Source organism: Alosa alosa, chromosome 15, assembly GCF_017589495.1.
Source record: "Alosa alosa isolate M-15738 ecotype Scorff River chromosome 15, AALO_Geno_1.1, whole genome shotgun sequence".
NCBI lineage: Eukaryota > Metazoa > Chordata > Actinopteri > Clupeiformes > Clupeidae > Alosa > Alosa alosa.
In genome coordinates, this window is record NC_063203.1 from 189,981 (window position 1) to 204,005 (window position 14,025).

The following is a 14,025-nucleotide window of genomic DNA, read 5'->3' on the forward strand; positions in this document are numbered from 1 at the left end:
AAGCCAAAATTACTCGTTTTGAAACAATGAGTGCAGGGAAGCGTTTGTATGGTTATATCGCTTTGGCGGGGTCCGGCAGCTTTCAGCCATAAGGCTACTTTGAGAACATTTCAATTCACCCGACACTAATATTCAAAATGTTGAAAACTATTTGGCATAGCCTATAAAGCAGTTTAATTAAATGGAATGTTAGTTGTAAACAAACAAGCTACTTGGTGAGGCTTGGCCTCACAGATGCTTCGTGCCTTAGATGGCAGGGAAAATCTTCACGATAGGCCTATTAACTAACCACCCGATTCCGTTGGCTGGGGGAAGGGGCCATCAGACAATTGTGCCCAGTTAATCCGGCCCTTCCCCCAAAAAAATCACACCTTCCCACCTCTGACAGCTTAAAAGAAGTCAAGAGGACTCCTTACTCACAGACCTATTCACAAACCTGCGGTTTTGAAATCCTATGCAGCTACAGGAGCTTCCAATCGCGAGGAAGCAATTTTGCATTGTAGGCATAACTAACATGCAATAGCGCCGCCAACAACAACCAAAACTAGGCTAATCATTGTCAACATTATTGTAACATTATTGTGAATCAAATTAAAATGTTATCTTTTGCAAACGTAGGCATAGTAACAGAATAATTTAATAATGTTACAAAGATACTACATCAATCCGTATGTTTCATTGGGCTACTAGGCTATTTGTTTTGCCTTGATTCATTTAGGCTAGGCCTTTTTATTCAGGGGCCGTATTCACAAAGAATTTTAAGGCTAAAAGTAGCTCCTAACTGGCGAATTTAGGAGCAACTCCTAAAAATAATGGGCGTCTCACTGCTAACTTTAGGACTCTTAATTTTTTCACAAAAAGTAATTCACGAAGCATTTTAGACCTAAAAGTAGCACCTAAGTCTGGGACAGCTTAAGTCGAGAGGACTCCTAACTCACTAAGACCTATTCATAAACAGCTTTTTGTGGCATTTTACGTTGCGATGTTTTTGAAATAGCCTATGTAACCAGAGCTTCCAATGTGAGGGAACAATTTTGCATTCATAAAAGGGATGCAATAACGCCACCAACAACAACCAAAACTACTCATTGTTAACATGTAAATGAAATGTAACGTTTCATTGTGAATCAAATTAAAATGTTCTCCTCTTTGCAAACGTAGCCTAGGGATATGGTGACAGATTAATTTAATGTTGCAAAGGTAGGCTACTGCATCAATCCATAGGCCTATGTTTCATTAGGCTACTAAGCTATTTGTTTTGCCTTACTCTTTATTCATTTAGGCTAGGCCTTTTATTCAGTTATTAATCATCTTCCGTCCTTCACACTACTTGTGTAGGCGCCGCGCATTCTCCGACCTGTCACCTGTCAGTCATCATCTGAAGAGAGGTGTTTGGAATTCAGCGTTACAATCGTCAGCCAAACAAGGTGGTCACTTCAGTCAAGCTTCGTGCATGAGTAATGGCGTCATCCATAGCCCACGAAGACTCACTCCTAGTTTAGGAGTTGTCTGAAAGACTTTGTGAATAACTTTTAAGAGAAAACTCCAATCTAAAATCTTTAAGTGCGATTTAGGAGTAGCCTACTGCTAGTAGTAAGATAAAAGCCTTTGTGAATAGCCTACGGCCCCAGTTATTCATCATCTTCTGTGTTCTGGACTGTAGGTAACTTGTTAAGCCAGTGGTTCTCAAACTTTTATTTCATTCCCCACTTTGATCAAGGGGCATGACTGATGATAGTGGAGATAACGTGATATCCCGAGGCTTTTGCAAGTCAGCATCTTCGACGGTAGTCTATTAAAAAATATAAGTTTTCGATGTCCCAAAGCGGAGAGCCATACTTTATTGTTTTTAACGATCTCTATGCTACTCACAAAAATGTAGGCATGGGGACATGATGAAGTAGGTTATCCAACTGTCGTGTGTTAAATTATTGTGATTACGAGCCAGTGGTTTTCAAACATTATGCGTGACTCGGACATCTAACTAAATGCAACAGGCTCATGACCAGTGACCAGTGTTTTGTCAAATTGCAAATAGCTATTCGTTTTAACTATTTTTTTATGATAGTAGCCTATACAAAAAGCACTTCATACTATCTTAATCTTGGAATATGGGGAGGGAAGTGGCGCGTCTGCAGTCAGCCAAATATGAATGTAGCCTAATTCTGCGGCATAAAGCAGATGTAATTGTTTATTGTACAGAAAAATAAAAATGACATGTCAAGCAGTCAATTGACTACATTGCAGTCAAGAAGTAGGGCAAATTAATTTACGAAACCAAAACGTGGGTCATAGTTGTCTAAGCCTCTATTGGCGTAGCCTGTTAAAAACGTCGCCAGATAGTATTAAATCGGCAACAACATTGTTTTCTGCAGAAGCCTACCCAAGGCTACAGATTAATTCTGAACAGTTATTTCTCTACTGCCTCAATTATCACACCACTGTTTTGATTTGCGTAGTTGCGTTAACCCCAACACTGACAATAATGTAGACAGCAAATTTCGATTTTCGTGTAGTCAAGCCTTAAGCCATACCCAAGTAGCCTAAATCAAGGTAATGTTTAATTATGCATGATTTATTTTGTTATTGAATTCGTAGGCTGGGATTACTCTCGGCAACAATTATGTAAGGGACTGCAGGCAGAGCGATGTACAGTGGCAGAGCGACGCACAGTGGCTGAAAGTGGTACTAAAGCTTCACGCAGCTTCACGCCGCGTAATGCGCGAATGAAGTGGTCATTTGAAAGCGATGCCCACTGTATGTCTCTCAATAAAATGCATCACGTAAGAAATAAAGGCCTAGCTGCCTCGAATACAAGCCTGCCCCAAATAAAGGTGCTGTGCTTTGCGCAGTCTAAATAAAAGACCCCAGCCATAATTTGAGGATTTACGATAGTCTGTCTCCTAAACATTCCCCACCCGTTATCTAGACATGCATGAAAACATTTGAAAAACAAAACTCACTACCATATAGCCTAATATTTGATCACTGTTTTGCTACAAATCATCTTTCACGTAATGAATGCGCACACTAGAAAGTGAAAGTAGGCCTACTATGCGCTGCGTGTCTGTAGCTGTCCGTTCACGTCCGCAGTCGATTATAACGTTCCTCAAATGGAGAACACATCCATGTTCTATCGCGTTATAGGCGGTCATGCTTCTGTGTTTGTAAAATTCCTGACAGCTCCTGATCGCTAAACTTTTGTTTTCCTTTCCTGTTGATAGCGGTTGATGTAGAAGCACCTAGGCTAGCTGCAGCTCCGGTCTGCAAGTCCTTTTAAAACCACATCTTTTTCTCTGTCCTGAACATTTAATCTGCTGCAGGCTTGTCTCTCCATACATTTTTAGCTAAATTTTCATGTACCACGTCAGCATTTTTGTTCAGTGAATCTTTTGTAAATTGCTTTACAATTACCGTCAGGCCTATATGCCTACTCTTATCGCCTGGCTTGCCTCTGCTTCGGTCACATCCTTTTAAAACCGCATCTTTTCTCTCTCGTGAGCATCTAATTTGCTGTCGGCTTGTGACTTCTCCACATTTTAGCTAAATTTTGGTGTACCACATCAGCATGTTCTTTCAGGGAATCTTTTGTAGCCTAAATTGCTTTACAATTACCTTCCGGCCCTCCTCTTGGCTGCCTTCACTCCTTCATCTTCATTAACATTAATCTTTTTGGCCTCAATAGTCCAGTTACATTGTCTGTTTTTGGTTTTGGATTTTGTGAAATACATTTCTAAATATGACATATATATGTTTTTTTTCCTTTTTTCCCTGTTCATGATACATTTTTTGACTGATGCGACTTATACTCCGGAACGACTTATAGTCCGGAAAATACGGTACTTTCTCGCTCTCAGACATAATTGTTATATTTCCCACATGCGCAGGCTTGTGATACATTTTTCACTCGCAATGGCAAAGCAGATTAGGCTAATTTAAGTAAACATGTAATTATTTTGATTTAGCATTAAAACATATCAAACTTCATCTGTAAGCAACACTAACGTTAAAGTGAAAATTTAAATGAAAGTGACGAGGAATTGCGGTGCTTTCAGCCCCAAAGAAAAATCTTAGAGCAGGCATGAGAGGCTAAATAGCCTTCTCCGGAATCTTCGAAAGAAACAAAATCATAAAATAACGACCATGCACAACGTAGGCTACCCAACAATAAATGACAGAACAAGTTCTCGTTTGGGACGTCGAAGTCTTGGGACTTCGTTCAGGATGTAAGGACTGAATAAACACTGGCAATCGATGCAGCATAAAAGCTGCAAGGAGATTTGCTAAGGTTGTGACTAGGTGGGTGCTAGACGGGTCAATAGACCATGCCATGCGGAAAATGAATGACACCAAAGACGCAATTCTTTGCAGCCTCACATTGTATGACTCCTCACGAAAAATAACTATAGTCTGGTAGCATTTTGATACAAAATGTTATAGTAATGTTATAGGAACACTGTAGCATCTTGGGACATTGCTTACTGTAGAAGTATTAGCCTAGTATGTTGGGAGACTAGTCTACTAAAGAACACTATAAAGGGTAAGGCTATGATGTTACAGAACCTCACAGAACTATTATACACTAGCATAGCATTACTATAGAAATCTCACTATACTATAGTTGCAAATTACAGTTATTTTTTAGCCTAGAAATCTAGACGCACCCTAGCGGCAGCAAATGTAATTTACAGCCAGGGTGGTCTAGCAACTCTCCGTTGGCTTGCGAGCTGGAAAAATTAAACTTATATCAGGCCAATCATATTGTGTGTAGAGTTGGCCATGGTTCCGTGTGAATTTCCTGCTACTTGTAAACAAAGAAGATGGATGCTGCTGCTGGCAAACAGCTGTCTTTGAATCGCGACGAGTTAAGCTTTTTTTAAATTGGCAAAAGTTTTATCAACTAGCTCCGCTGGTGGGAAAATGCATGAGACTCATGAGTTGTAGCCTATCCTTTTGTGTGCAGAGGAAATTTGAAAGACAACCGTTTATCCCACCCCTCGGATTGAGCAGTGCCTATGGTAAGTTCCCAGAACCTACATCTTGATGTGGGTCTGGCTCGTCAGGCTAGTTATTTTTAGGTAAAGGACATACTTTACATATTATTTCTTTTCCATCTGTTTCTGTCATGAAAGAAAATAAAGAAATAAAGGTGACATAAATGTGTGTCTAAAGACTAATTAGTATTATCATTATTTTAGTACACAAAAAAATAACAGGCCATTAATGATGGAAACCATTTGGTTGGCTTTGGCAACCAAAACCTCATGCCAAGCTGGCAACCACTTTTAAAAGTTAATGTTGATCCCTGAACTGCACTATAAATTACAATAAAATGTAATATTCATATCAGTCCTATGAACAACAGCATGTAGGCTGTGTTACTAGCCAAGTTAGCCAATTACTTTGTTAGTGTGTTTGCTAATATGAGCTTTTATATTTCTAACAACAGCATGGCTGAGCATTGATGTTCTAGCACTATTTTTGTCTATTATCAGAAATCAGTCTCTCAACTGGTAATCCTGGTTTGTGGTGCACAATGCAACATAACACAAGATCACAGGTGTTACGCATGCATTAAATATTGTGTTGATAACAATATTTTTTTTGTATTACACCTTTGTATTACACCGTAATTTCAGTAAAGGGATGCAAACTTATGCACCGACCCACTAAGCTCCTACTCCATTTTCATCCTCCACTACCTCTGTATGCATCACACATGCACCATTTATTTGCTTACATAATGTGTTGCATATTGTAGACTAATATGCTTGTCATGATATGTGTATGAAGTTATCTCTCTATCCAGCGGAGTTCAAGCCAATAGGCCTTTCTTATTAGTCATGATCTACTAAAATATGTTTTTTTCCCCAGTAGCCTTGGAGCTTGGTCTTGGCAGATCATGTCAAATGCCTTGTAACACATTTATGTGCTATGGCGCTTTATACATATAATTTGTATTGAACATAATATTGGTTTGTTTTAATGCCTGGAAATTAAAAAAACAAGAGGGGGTTTAGATCATAACTTCTCCAAATGATGCCTTCTATACAACTTTCATCAATGTCTAGTAATAAACACATACTGCGACTAGAAAGCTACTGACCTCATGGGTTTACGATCAATGCACACCTTCTCAAAGATGTCTTTAAGAAACTGAGGAGCACTTTCCTGTACCACATGGTGAGTACGTAGTCTGGCCTTCAAATACTCAAGGAAACGCTTCAAGAAACCTATAAAGTGCTCTGCAGTGCGGATGCTGCCAGGAACAGCCTCTGTTGGAAATGAAGAGGCAAAACAAGAGAATAAAGTTAAGGATGTGCTACAGCAATAACAACATTAAACATTTTGTACTGGTGACACAGTAAGTCAGCGTGAGCGTATGCATGCTAATGCGCTTGTGTGCCAGTGCATGTATGTGCCTGTCTCTGTATAAATGTGTGTGCCCGGCATGTGAGCGAGTGTGCATTTGTGTGTGGGTGTGTCTGTGTGTGTAAATGTAAAAAGCTTGCACACTAGATGTGTCCGCCAAACTGATTTAATGCCCAAGTGCACATGCCCACATCTAGAAGTAGTGATCATAGGAATACAAGCATTAATTAAAATGTGTTAGTAACAGCACCCCCTAAAGACGGAATTGCACAAAATATGGTGTGTGCATGTAAATATTCTGCCAGTGATTCAGCATGTCTAATTTCAACTTTAAACTTAAGTCAAGTCAAGTCAGTTTTATTTGTATAGTGCATTTAACATGCACAGAGTGCAACCCAAAGCGCTCCACATATAAGACATTGTCATTGACACATAGACTAACAAAGACAATAGCGGACGGAGCGGTGTAGTCGCCAGCGTAGTCGCCAGCGTACCTGTGACACCAAGACATAGAACTACATTTAAGAAATAACAAATGCAAAAGATGCCGGACGGAGCAGCGTAGTCGCCAGTGTACCCGTGACACCAAGACATACAACAAACAAATGAATAAATAAAATCAATAAAAATGAAAAAATTAGATTAGTCCAATTTTCAACTGGCTGAAAATGTCCAAGGGCAATGATGACTCGCGTAAAACTGCGCACAGCTGTGTCTTAACAACCGATGCAACGCCCACAAAGTTACACTCACTGGCAGTCTGGAGATAACGTTAACGTTAGGCCTTGTTAGTCTGGAGATCACTAGAAGCATAACAGTCCAAAGTCTTGGGCGATCTTGTAGATCAGCAACTCGGTGGACTTTTTACAGCGACAGTTTGTTGGTCCGTAATGCAGAGTTCTTCAACGTTAACATTAGTCTGCTCAATCCAGACTCCAGGCTGTTGGCATGGCAGCTCACAGGTCAGAAACAGCTCAGCAGATTCTTCACAGAGTAGCTCCAGCTGCTGTCCCGAGAAATCCCCTCGACCAGACAGTGAAGTGCAGCACCGGCTCACAGATGGATGGGAAGGATGTCAGAGGCCCAGAGCAAAAGCTAATGTTAGCCATAGCAAGCTCCCAATGGACAAACGTTAATAACATCAGCCGACTTGAAAGCAGTAAAAAGGACTAAGAGAATAACACGAAAACTATAAAAAATAACGAAAATAAAGAGAGAAAACATTTAACTAGACAAATCAATACAAAAAATAAACATGACATTACATAAAATTAAGAACATTACATAAAAACAAACAAAAACATGATGCCAAATGGAGCGGTGTGTCTCGCCAGCGTCCCCGTAACCTAGCAACCAAGGTTAAAGGTGCTCTGGGTTGCGATGTTGAGTAATGTCACTTCTGTTGACTTTCAAACAAAACAGAGCTCGCTCATTCCTTCTCCTCCCTCCCGTGCAACTAAAACTCTCCTGAACGCACATCTCGTCGTTGAATGGCTGGAAAAGTTTGTTAGGTTTCATGGTCCAGGCTGCACCAGGCTGTTTTTTTGCTGTTTTTGGAGGCTGGGCTGTCAGAGACCTTGATTGTTTTTACAGTGTATCCATTGGACAGGCAGCTACTGTAGCGGATTGTGAGATGGTTGCTGTATGTGACAAAAAATGTGTTGGATTCTCTGGTTGTTGCATTGTGTTTTAGTTCTGTCTGTATTGAAGATGGTCAATAAAGCTTGACGGCGGGATCAGGATCGGCGATTAGATGATGATTTATTGGAGATGGTACAATAATGAATAACAGAACACAGGCTAAGTCTCAAACAGTAAAACTGCAGAGTCTAACAGTTGTGGTTGTTATTAGAAGCGGCTGCTGAGCCTTCCGACAGAATATGCTCCTCGGGTCGCTTCCTCGATCCGTCTCCGTGTCAAGACAAAGCCTGTTATACTAAAACATACAAACGTCAATCATGCCAACGTGGCAGGTGCCAACCAGTGTACACAACCCGGCCCTGGCCAGATGGAGATACTAGCCCGAATAGGCAGACATGCTGTCCCCCACGGCCCATGTTATCACTGATGTTCCTCGGATGTTCCTCGGATGTTCCTCGGATGTTCCTAAACATCGGCCTGTATGACCTTCCTGCTGGTACACAGGCCTAAGGCACAGTTATGTACAATAATATGGACCTCTCCCTGTTGTATACTACACACAGAAGTAACATATGAACACATCAGAATACAGTAAGAATACCCCAGAATTCTACAAATGTTTAGCTTAGAGACTGCGTGACATCGCTTAGAGCACCTTTAACAAGATCACAGGATATTGGCACATTTGTGTCTCGAGAGTCAATTGCAGCAACCTCTATGGATACAATTTCATGAAGAAAAATGTAATAACAATGCAGCATGTCAAATTTTATTTAGTGAGTTTATACATCAGAACATATTAGCACAAGGGGGGCCGTCTTACTTCACTCTCCCTTCCAAATAAAGGCAAACAGCCCCAAACATATATTTATTTATTTATTAAAAGAACATTAGCACAAAATAGTTTTGACTGCTGAATTCTGATTGGTTGTTGGCAGCCATTTTATTGAGTGAGCCAAATGAAACTTGAGTAGTGAGCAAATGTGGCCAAGAGTAAACATAACAAATTTAAAATCTGTAGCTTTAGTAGTGCTTAGGATACAGAAATGCATCAATTACAGACCCCCTGCCCTGTCACGCAAGAGCCTCATGCTTATACATCCTTCATACATTCACATGGATCCTTGATTTAGTATCTTTTACTGTCCCTCGTGGATTTGTTATTTTATCGTCCTGTTTATGTTGTAGTGTATGTTGTGATGTCTTAAGCTACTGGGACCTTGAATTCCCCTTGGGGATCAATGACGTATATATCTATCAATCTATCTGTTATGTACCTTCCTCCAAGTTCTTGTGGTGGATTTAAAAATGAAAATGTTGCACACTGTGCTTTCATTTACGTGACATTTTTTAAGGAATAACCATTAAAACTGACAATGTCATTCACTAGTTCCGCAGTTTGATCCATGTAAATTACATGCTACTTTCCCTGATTTGATGATCTCAAATGGGAGATCATCAAATCAGGGAAAAGCAGAACTTCACTGATTTTTTAGTACACAAATATAGTCTGATAAAAAATAAAATACAGCTGTTTCTTCTATCCCAGATTCATCTGATCTATCCAAGTAATTTTGGTAACTCAGAATAAATTCCATAGATTTAGGTGGTTCTCAAAGCTAAAATATAGATTTTTGCGACAGTTCAGTTTGTTCTTATTCATTTTTTCATCAATAAAATAATTGAATGGGGATACGCAAGGCATAATATAAATGAAGGTCATTGAGGGAGTTTGGTGCTTCATAACATTGATACAAGATGAGATTCATACCAAAAACCTGATATGATTTTCTACAACCTTCAGTGGTCGATACATGAAATGTAGCCTGTGCACCATGCGAAAACTAGTTTTTCGTGAATAACTCAAAAAGTAAAGGTTTTAGGGCCTATGCTTGTTCATAACACTACTATAAATGTGGCGTTTCTGCATCTTATAAGCCCAAAACCAACTCTCTGTGACCTTCATGAGCAGAGATACAGAATTATGGATCTAAAAAGTGGGCGTGGCCGTTTCAGGGCTTTCCCCCACCTAATTTTTTGGGCTCCTTGCATTTTTTTTGTTTATTAGGCCCTAAATGAACAGAAAAACATTGGCTGAAATGTTAATAATTTTTTGCAGCCATTTGCCCTAAACTGACCAGACTAATATCAGCAATTCTATGCAGTTCACTGCCATGGTGTTCAGGTGTTCAAATCTAACTTGTGTAATTGTCATGATATGAGAGTATTATTCTAAATTTTACAAGTACAAAAGTTGATGGGAGTTGATTTTTCTCATTTTTACTACTTTTTCATGGGGGATAAGGGGTTAATCCGTGACAGTCTCAGTATTTAATTGTTTGCCATCACTGAGCATAATACTAAGTTATTTCCACTATTTTCATGCTTCTTCATCACTAAATGTTCCCTGATCTACATTCCAGACTTCTGGAAACAATGTCCAAAATGGTGCATTATGAAGAATAAAATTCATTATTATGGAGCTTCATAGTCAAAAATGTTATTTCATTAAAAGAAAGAACAAATATGTATATTTATCTGGTATAAATCCCATTAGGATCATGTGATCAAGTGCCCACATGGTCATTTGGGGGTCGAAATATGGGGTTCCAAGAGTCACCTCTGCCAGTGAGGGTTTTTGGACCCCCATGAAACCCCCACCAGTGGTACCATACCCTTCAAATTAATTTTGGCAAGAGCAAGGTTCCCACATATAACAAATAATTCTGTTTAGAATAAATATGATCATTAATTGTGGTGCTACGGCCACCCAAAAAGTGAAAAATCACACATGCCATCAACATTTTTTAGGACTTTGGTGACCCACCTCTCACCCAAACAGTAAGGAATGTTGATTCTGCCTCCAGAATTGTGTAGTACAGGCTACAATGAACTACCACACCAGTTTCCAGCCTTCTACCACTATTAGAACAGACGTTATGGGCTTCCAAAAATGGCAAAGGATGAAATGTGAAATTCCAATGTGTCAATTAGGGCCGTGGCACCCGAAATTCAAATGGACGCCACGGGCAAACCGTTTGAGATATTGACCTGAAACTTCAGATTCCCTCGTTTGGTAACATAAGGAATATTTTCACCGCTTTTCAGCAAAATCTGAGAGGTACCATGTACATGATACCCCGATATTGGCTGTTTTCACATGGAAGGACCCCTATGAAGTAGATCCATTTTATCGTATATCACATATGTATATATAATAAAATATATGCGTATATTAATTCGCTGAACTCTTAGTGAAGTTTAAATGAACCGTCACGTTGCATTCAAGCTGTAAAATACAGTCAAAACATAGCAACATTTAGTATATGACGGTGGGGGTATGATATGAGGTGGCTTCCTGCTAGTTGTATGGCAGTAGGTTAAGTAAAATAGCGATGTTTCAAAGATAAGCTTAATCAGAATCCTGGGATATGCCCGCTTGACAACGGAGAGATAGAACTGGCCTTTGGCCATAGCAACCATCCATTTAGAACTAACGACTGGCCTTCATAGTAACCAAACATCTTAGCCAAAGCAAAGCTCCACTTTAACCCTCTCTGTCTTAGCTGGTTATTGTCATAATTCTCATCAGTATACAGTGCTTTGTTTGAGAACAAAAGCAAAGAATAACAGTTAGATATATATTTTCTATCCTGTGGGGTCCACTCAACTGTGTGTGCTTATGGTTTATCCATTTCTCCGGTTTCACGATTGCATGTAAAGAGGGGCAAATGATGCTTGCATTGTGAGATCTTGTTTGTTTTAAATCTCTGATTGGCCACCTGTTTGCTCAGCATGTCCGCAAAATTGGTAAAATAGCCAACAAGCAGTCGCAGCATTAGGGCAATACATTTTGTGACTTCATGATGTTGTGCTGTGACATTTTCTTATATTTCTTATTTTTCTCATTCTAGAGGTCACTCCTTCTCTTTGTGTGTAACTTAAATATGGTAGACTGTTTCTGTATAGTCAGAGAATCTGTTGAAACCCATGATGGGGTGACACAAACATGCCATCTCTCCCTTAAGGGGCACTGGCCCCTCATTGAAAAGAATAAAAGCCTGGATCCTGATTTTCCATCGTCCTGACTGAATCTTAAGAGAAATATGGTAGTAAAAATATACTATCAAAGGAGACATAACGCGTGAGCATGCCACACTATCCAGGGACGCGCTCAAACAGCTGTGGTAGCGGGGGCAGGAGGACAACTGTTAGCGCAGGCTTTATAAGTATAAGTATAAGTATATATACTCTTTTGATCCCGTGAGGGAAATTTGGTCTCTGCATTTATCCCAATCCGTGAATTAGTGAAACACTAGTATTAAGTATTGTGAAAATAAATTGCCTACATACAAACAGAGGCTCTCTTAAATAAAACCCTGTGGCGTCATCTCTACACCATGGTGGTTTACGCATGTCACACTATGGCCTATACGCTTCGTTTCATTCACACAAACATCTCGACTCAACGCTTATTACTTGGCACGAAGCTCTGGAAGAACTGTGCCCAGATCTTTTCCCATTCTTTCTCCCCTCTAGTCTAACGGTGACCGTGTTGAAGAATTGAAATTGGTTGTGGTCTATTCAGCATTTCTCAAAATATGGGCTTAACCCAGATTCGAACTCTTGGACAGGGGACTGATAACTGCTACGTAACCGCGGCTGTCATCAGCCGGCCTTAACGCACTGCGCCACAGAATTGACGGCGTGGGTGAATAGGGATAAATAACAATAGAGTACACAACCGTTTCACCAGCACATTTAAATGACTTGACTAAAACCGTGCATAACTGGAGGTACACCTGTTATCTGAGAAGTCTGTATGTCCTCATTTTGCGAATGCGAGGACGATATGAGTCTGTTGCATAGATGTCCGAGTCACGCATAATGTTTGAAAACCACTGGCTCGTAATCACAATAATTTAACACACGACAGTTGGATACTTCATCATGTTCCCATGCCTACATTTTGGTGAGTAGCATAGAGATCGTTAAAACAATAAAGTATGGCTCTCCGTTTGGGACATCGAAAACTTATATTTTTAATAGGGTAGACTACCGTCGGAGATGCTGACTTGCAAAGGCCTCGGGATAATACGTTATCTCCAATATCATCAGTCAATGCCTCCTTGATCAAAGTGGGGAATGAAAGAAAAAGTTTGAGAACCACTGGCTTAACAAGTTACCTGCAGTAGGCCTACAGAACACACAGAATATTGCAACAGTAAGTTGCCTTTATAATCAACTACTATTTGTTCCAACAGCATTCAAACAAAGCCTTTATAAAAGTGAAAAAAAAAATATTCCATAAGAAGTAAAATAAAATACTGATACTGTAACTGTATCCCAAGCTTCAGCTCCCCACGTCTGTGACAGGCAGACGTGACACCGCTAAATTCATGCACCGCTAAATTCATGCACCTTCGACAATGAATAACTCATTACACTTATGTTACTGTTGAACGTAGGCCTAACTGGTATCATTACAAACATTATTCTGTGTCCTAAAACTGGCATTTTATGGCATTGTGTCATGTAAGGTTGCAAAATCTAAAGAAATGTGTGAGGTGGTCAGCGGGGGACAATTGAGACACACATTGGATTGTGTTATTACTTGAACATTCCACACTATCCACAGCTGCGGTATCGGGGGCAGGAGGATTACTGTTAGCGCAGGCTTTATATAAAATTCTTCAACAGAAGGCCTGCCTCAAATGCAGGCTTGCCCAAAATAAAGGCCTGTGGTTTGCGCAGCCTACAGTAAGTAGATTAAATAACAGACCCGCCACAATGTGCGGTATGATGATTTTTTACGAGCAAGATGTTTTTGGTGCCCTGCATGTTCTTAAATAACAATGATCATCAGCAGCCTAATATTCGACCATTATTTTGTGTAAATGAGCTATGCATTGGGTTAGACAACAGGGGCCATATTCACAAAGCTTTTTATCTTACCACTAGGAGTAGGCTACTCCTAAATAGCAATAAAAGATTTTAGCTATAGGAGTTTCT

The 14,025-nt window shown here is 39.9% G+C and overlaps 1 protein-coding gene across 2 annotated transcripts in view; it reads right to left on the bottom strand.

Annotated features, from left to right (window-relative positions):
• ercc2 (excision repair cross-complementation group 2) overlaps positions 1-14,025 on the bottom strand; it is a 155,387-nt gene that overhangs the window by 46,432 nt on the left and 94,930 nt on the right. For both annotated transcript variants that reach the window (XM_048264434.1, XM_048264435.1), the window contains exon 11: positions 6,107-6,275. In XM_048264434.1, the coding sequence (XP_048120391.1) occupies positions 6,107-6,275 (169 nt within the window). The remainder of the gene's footprint in view (positions 1-6,106; positions 6,276-14,025) is intronic.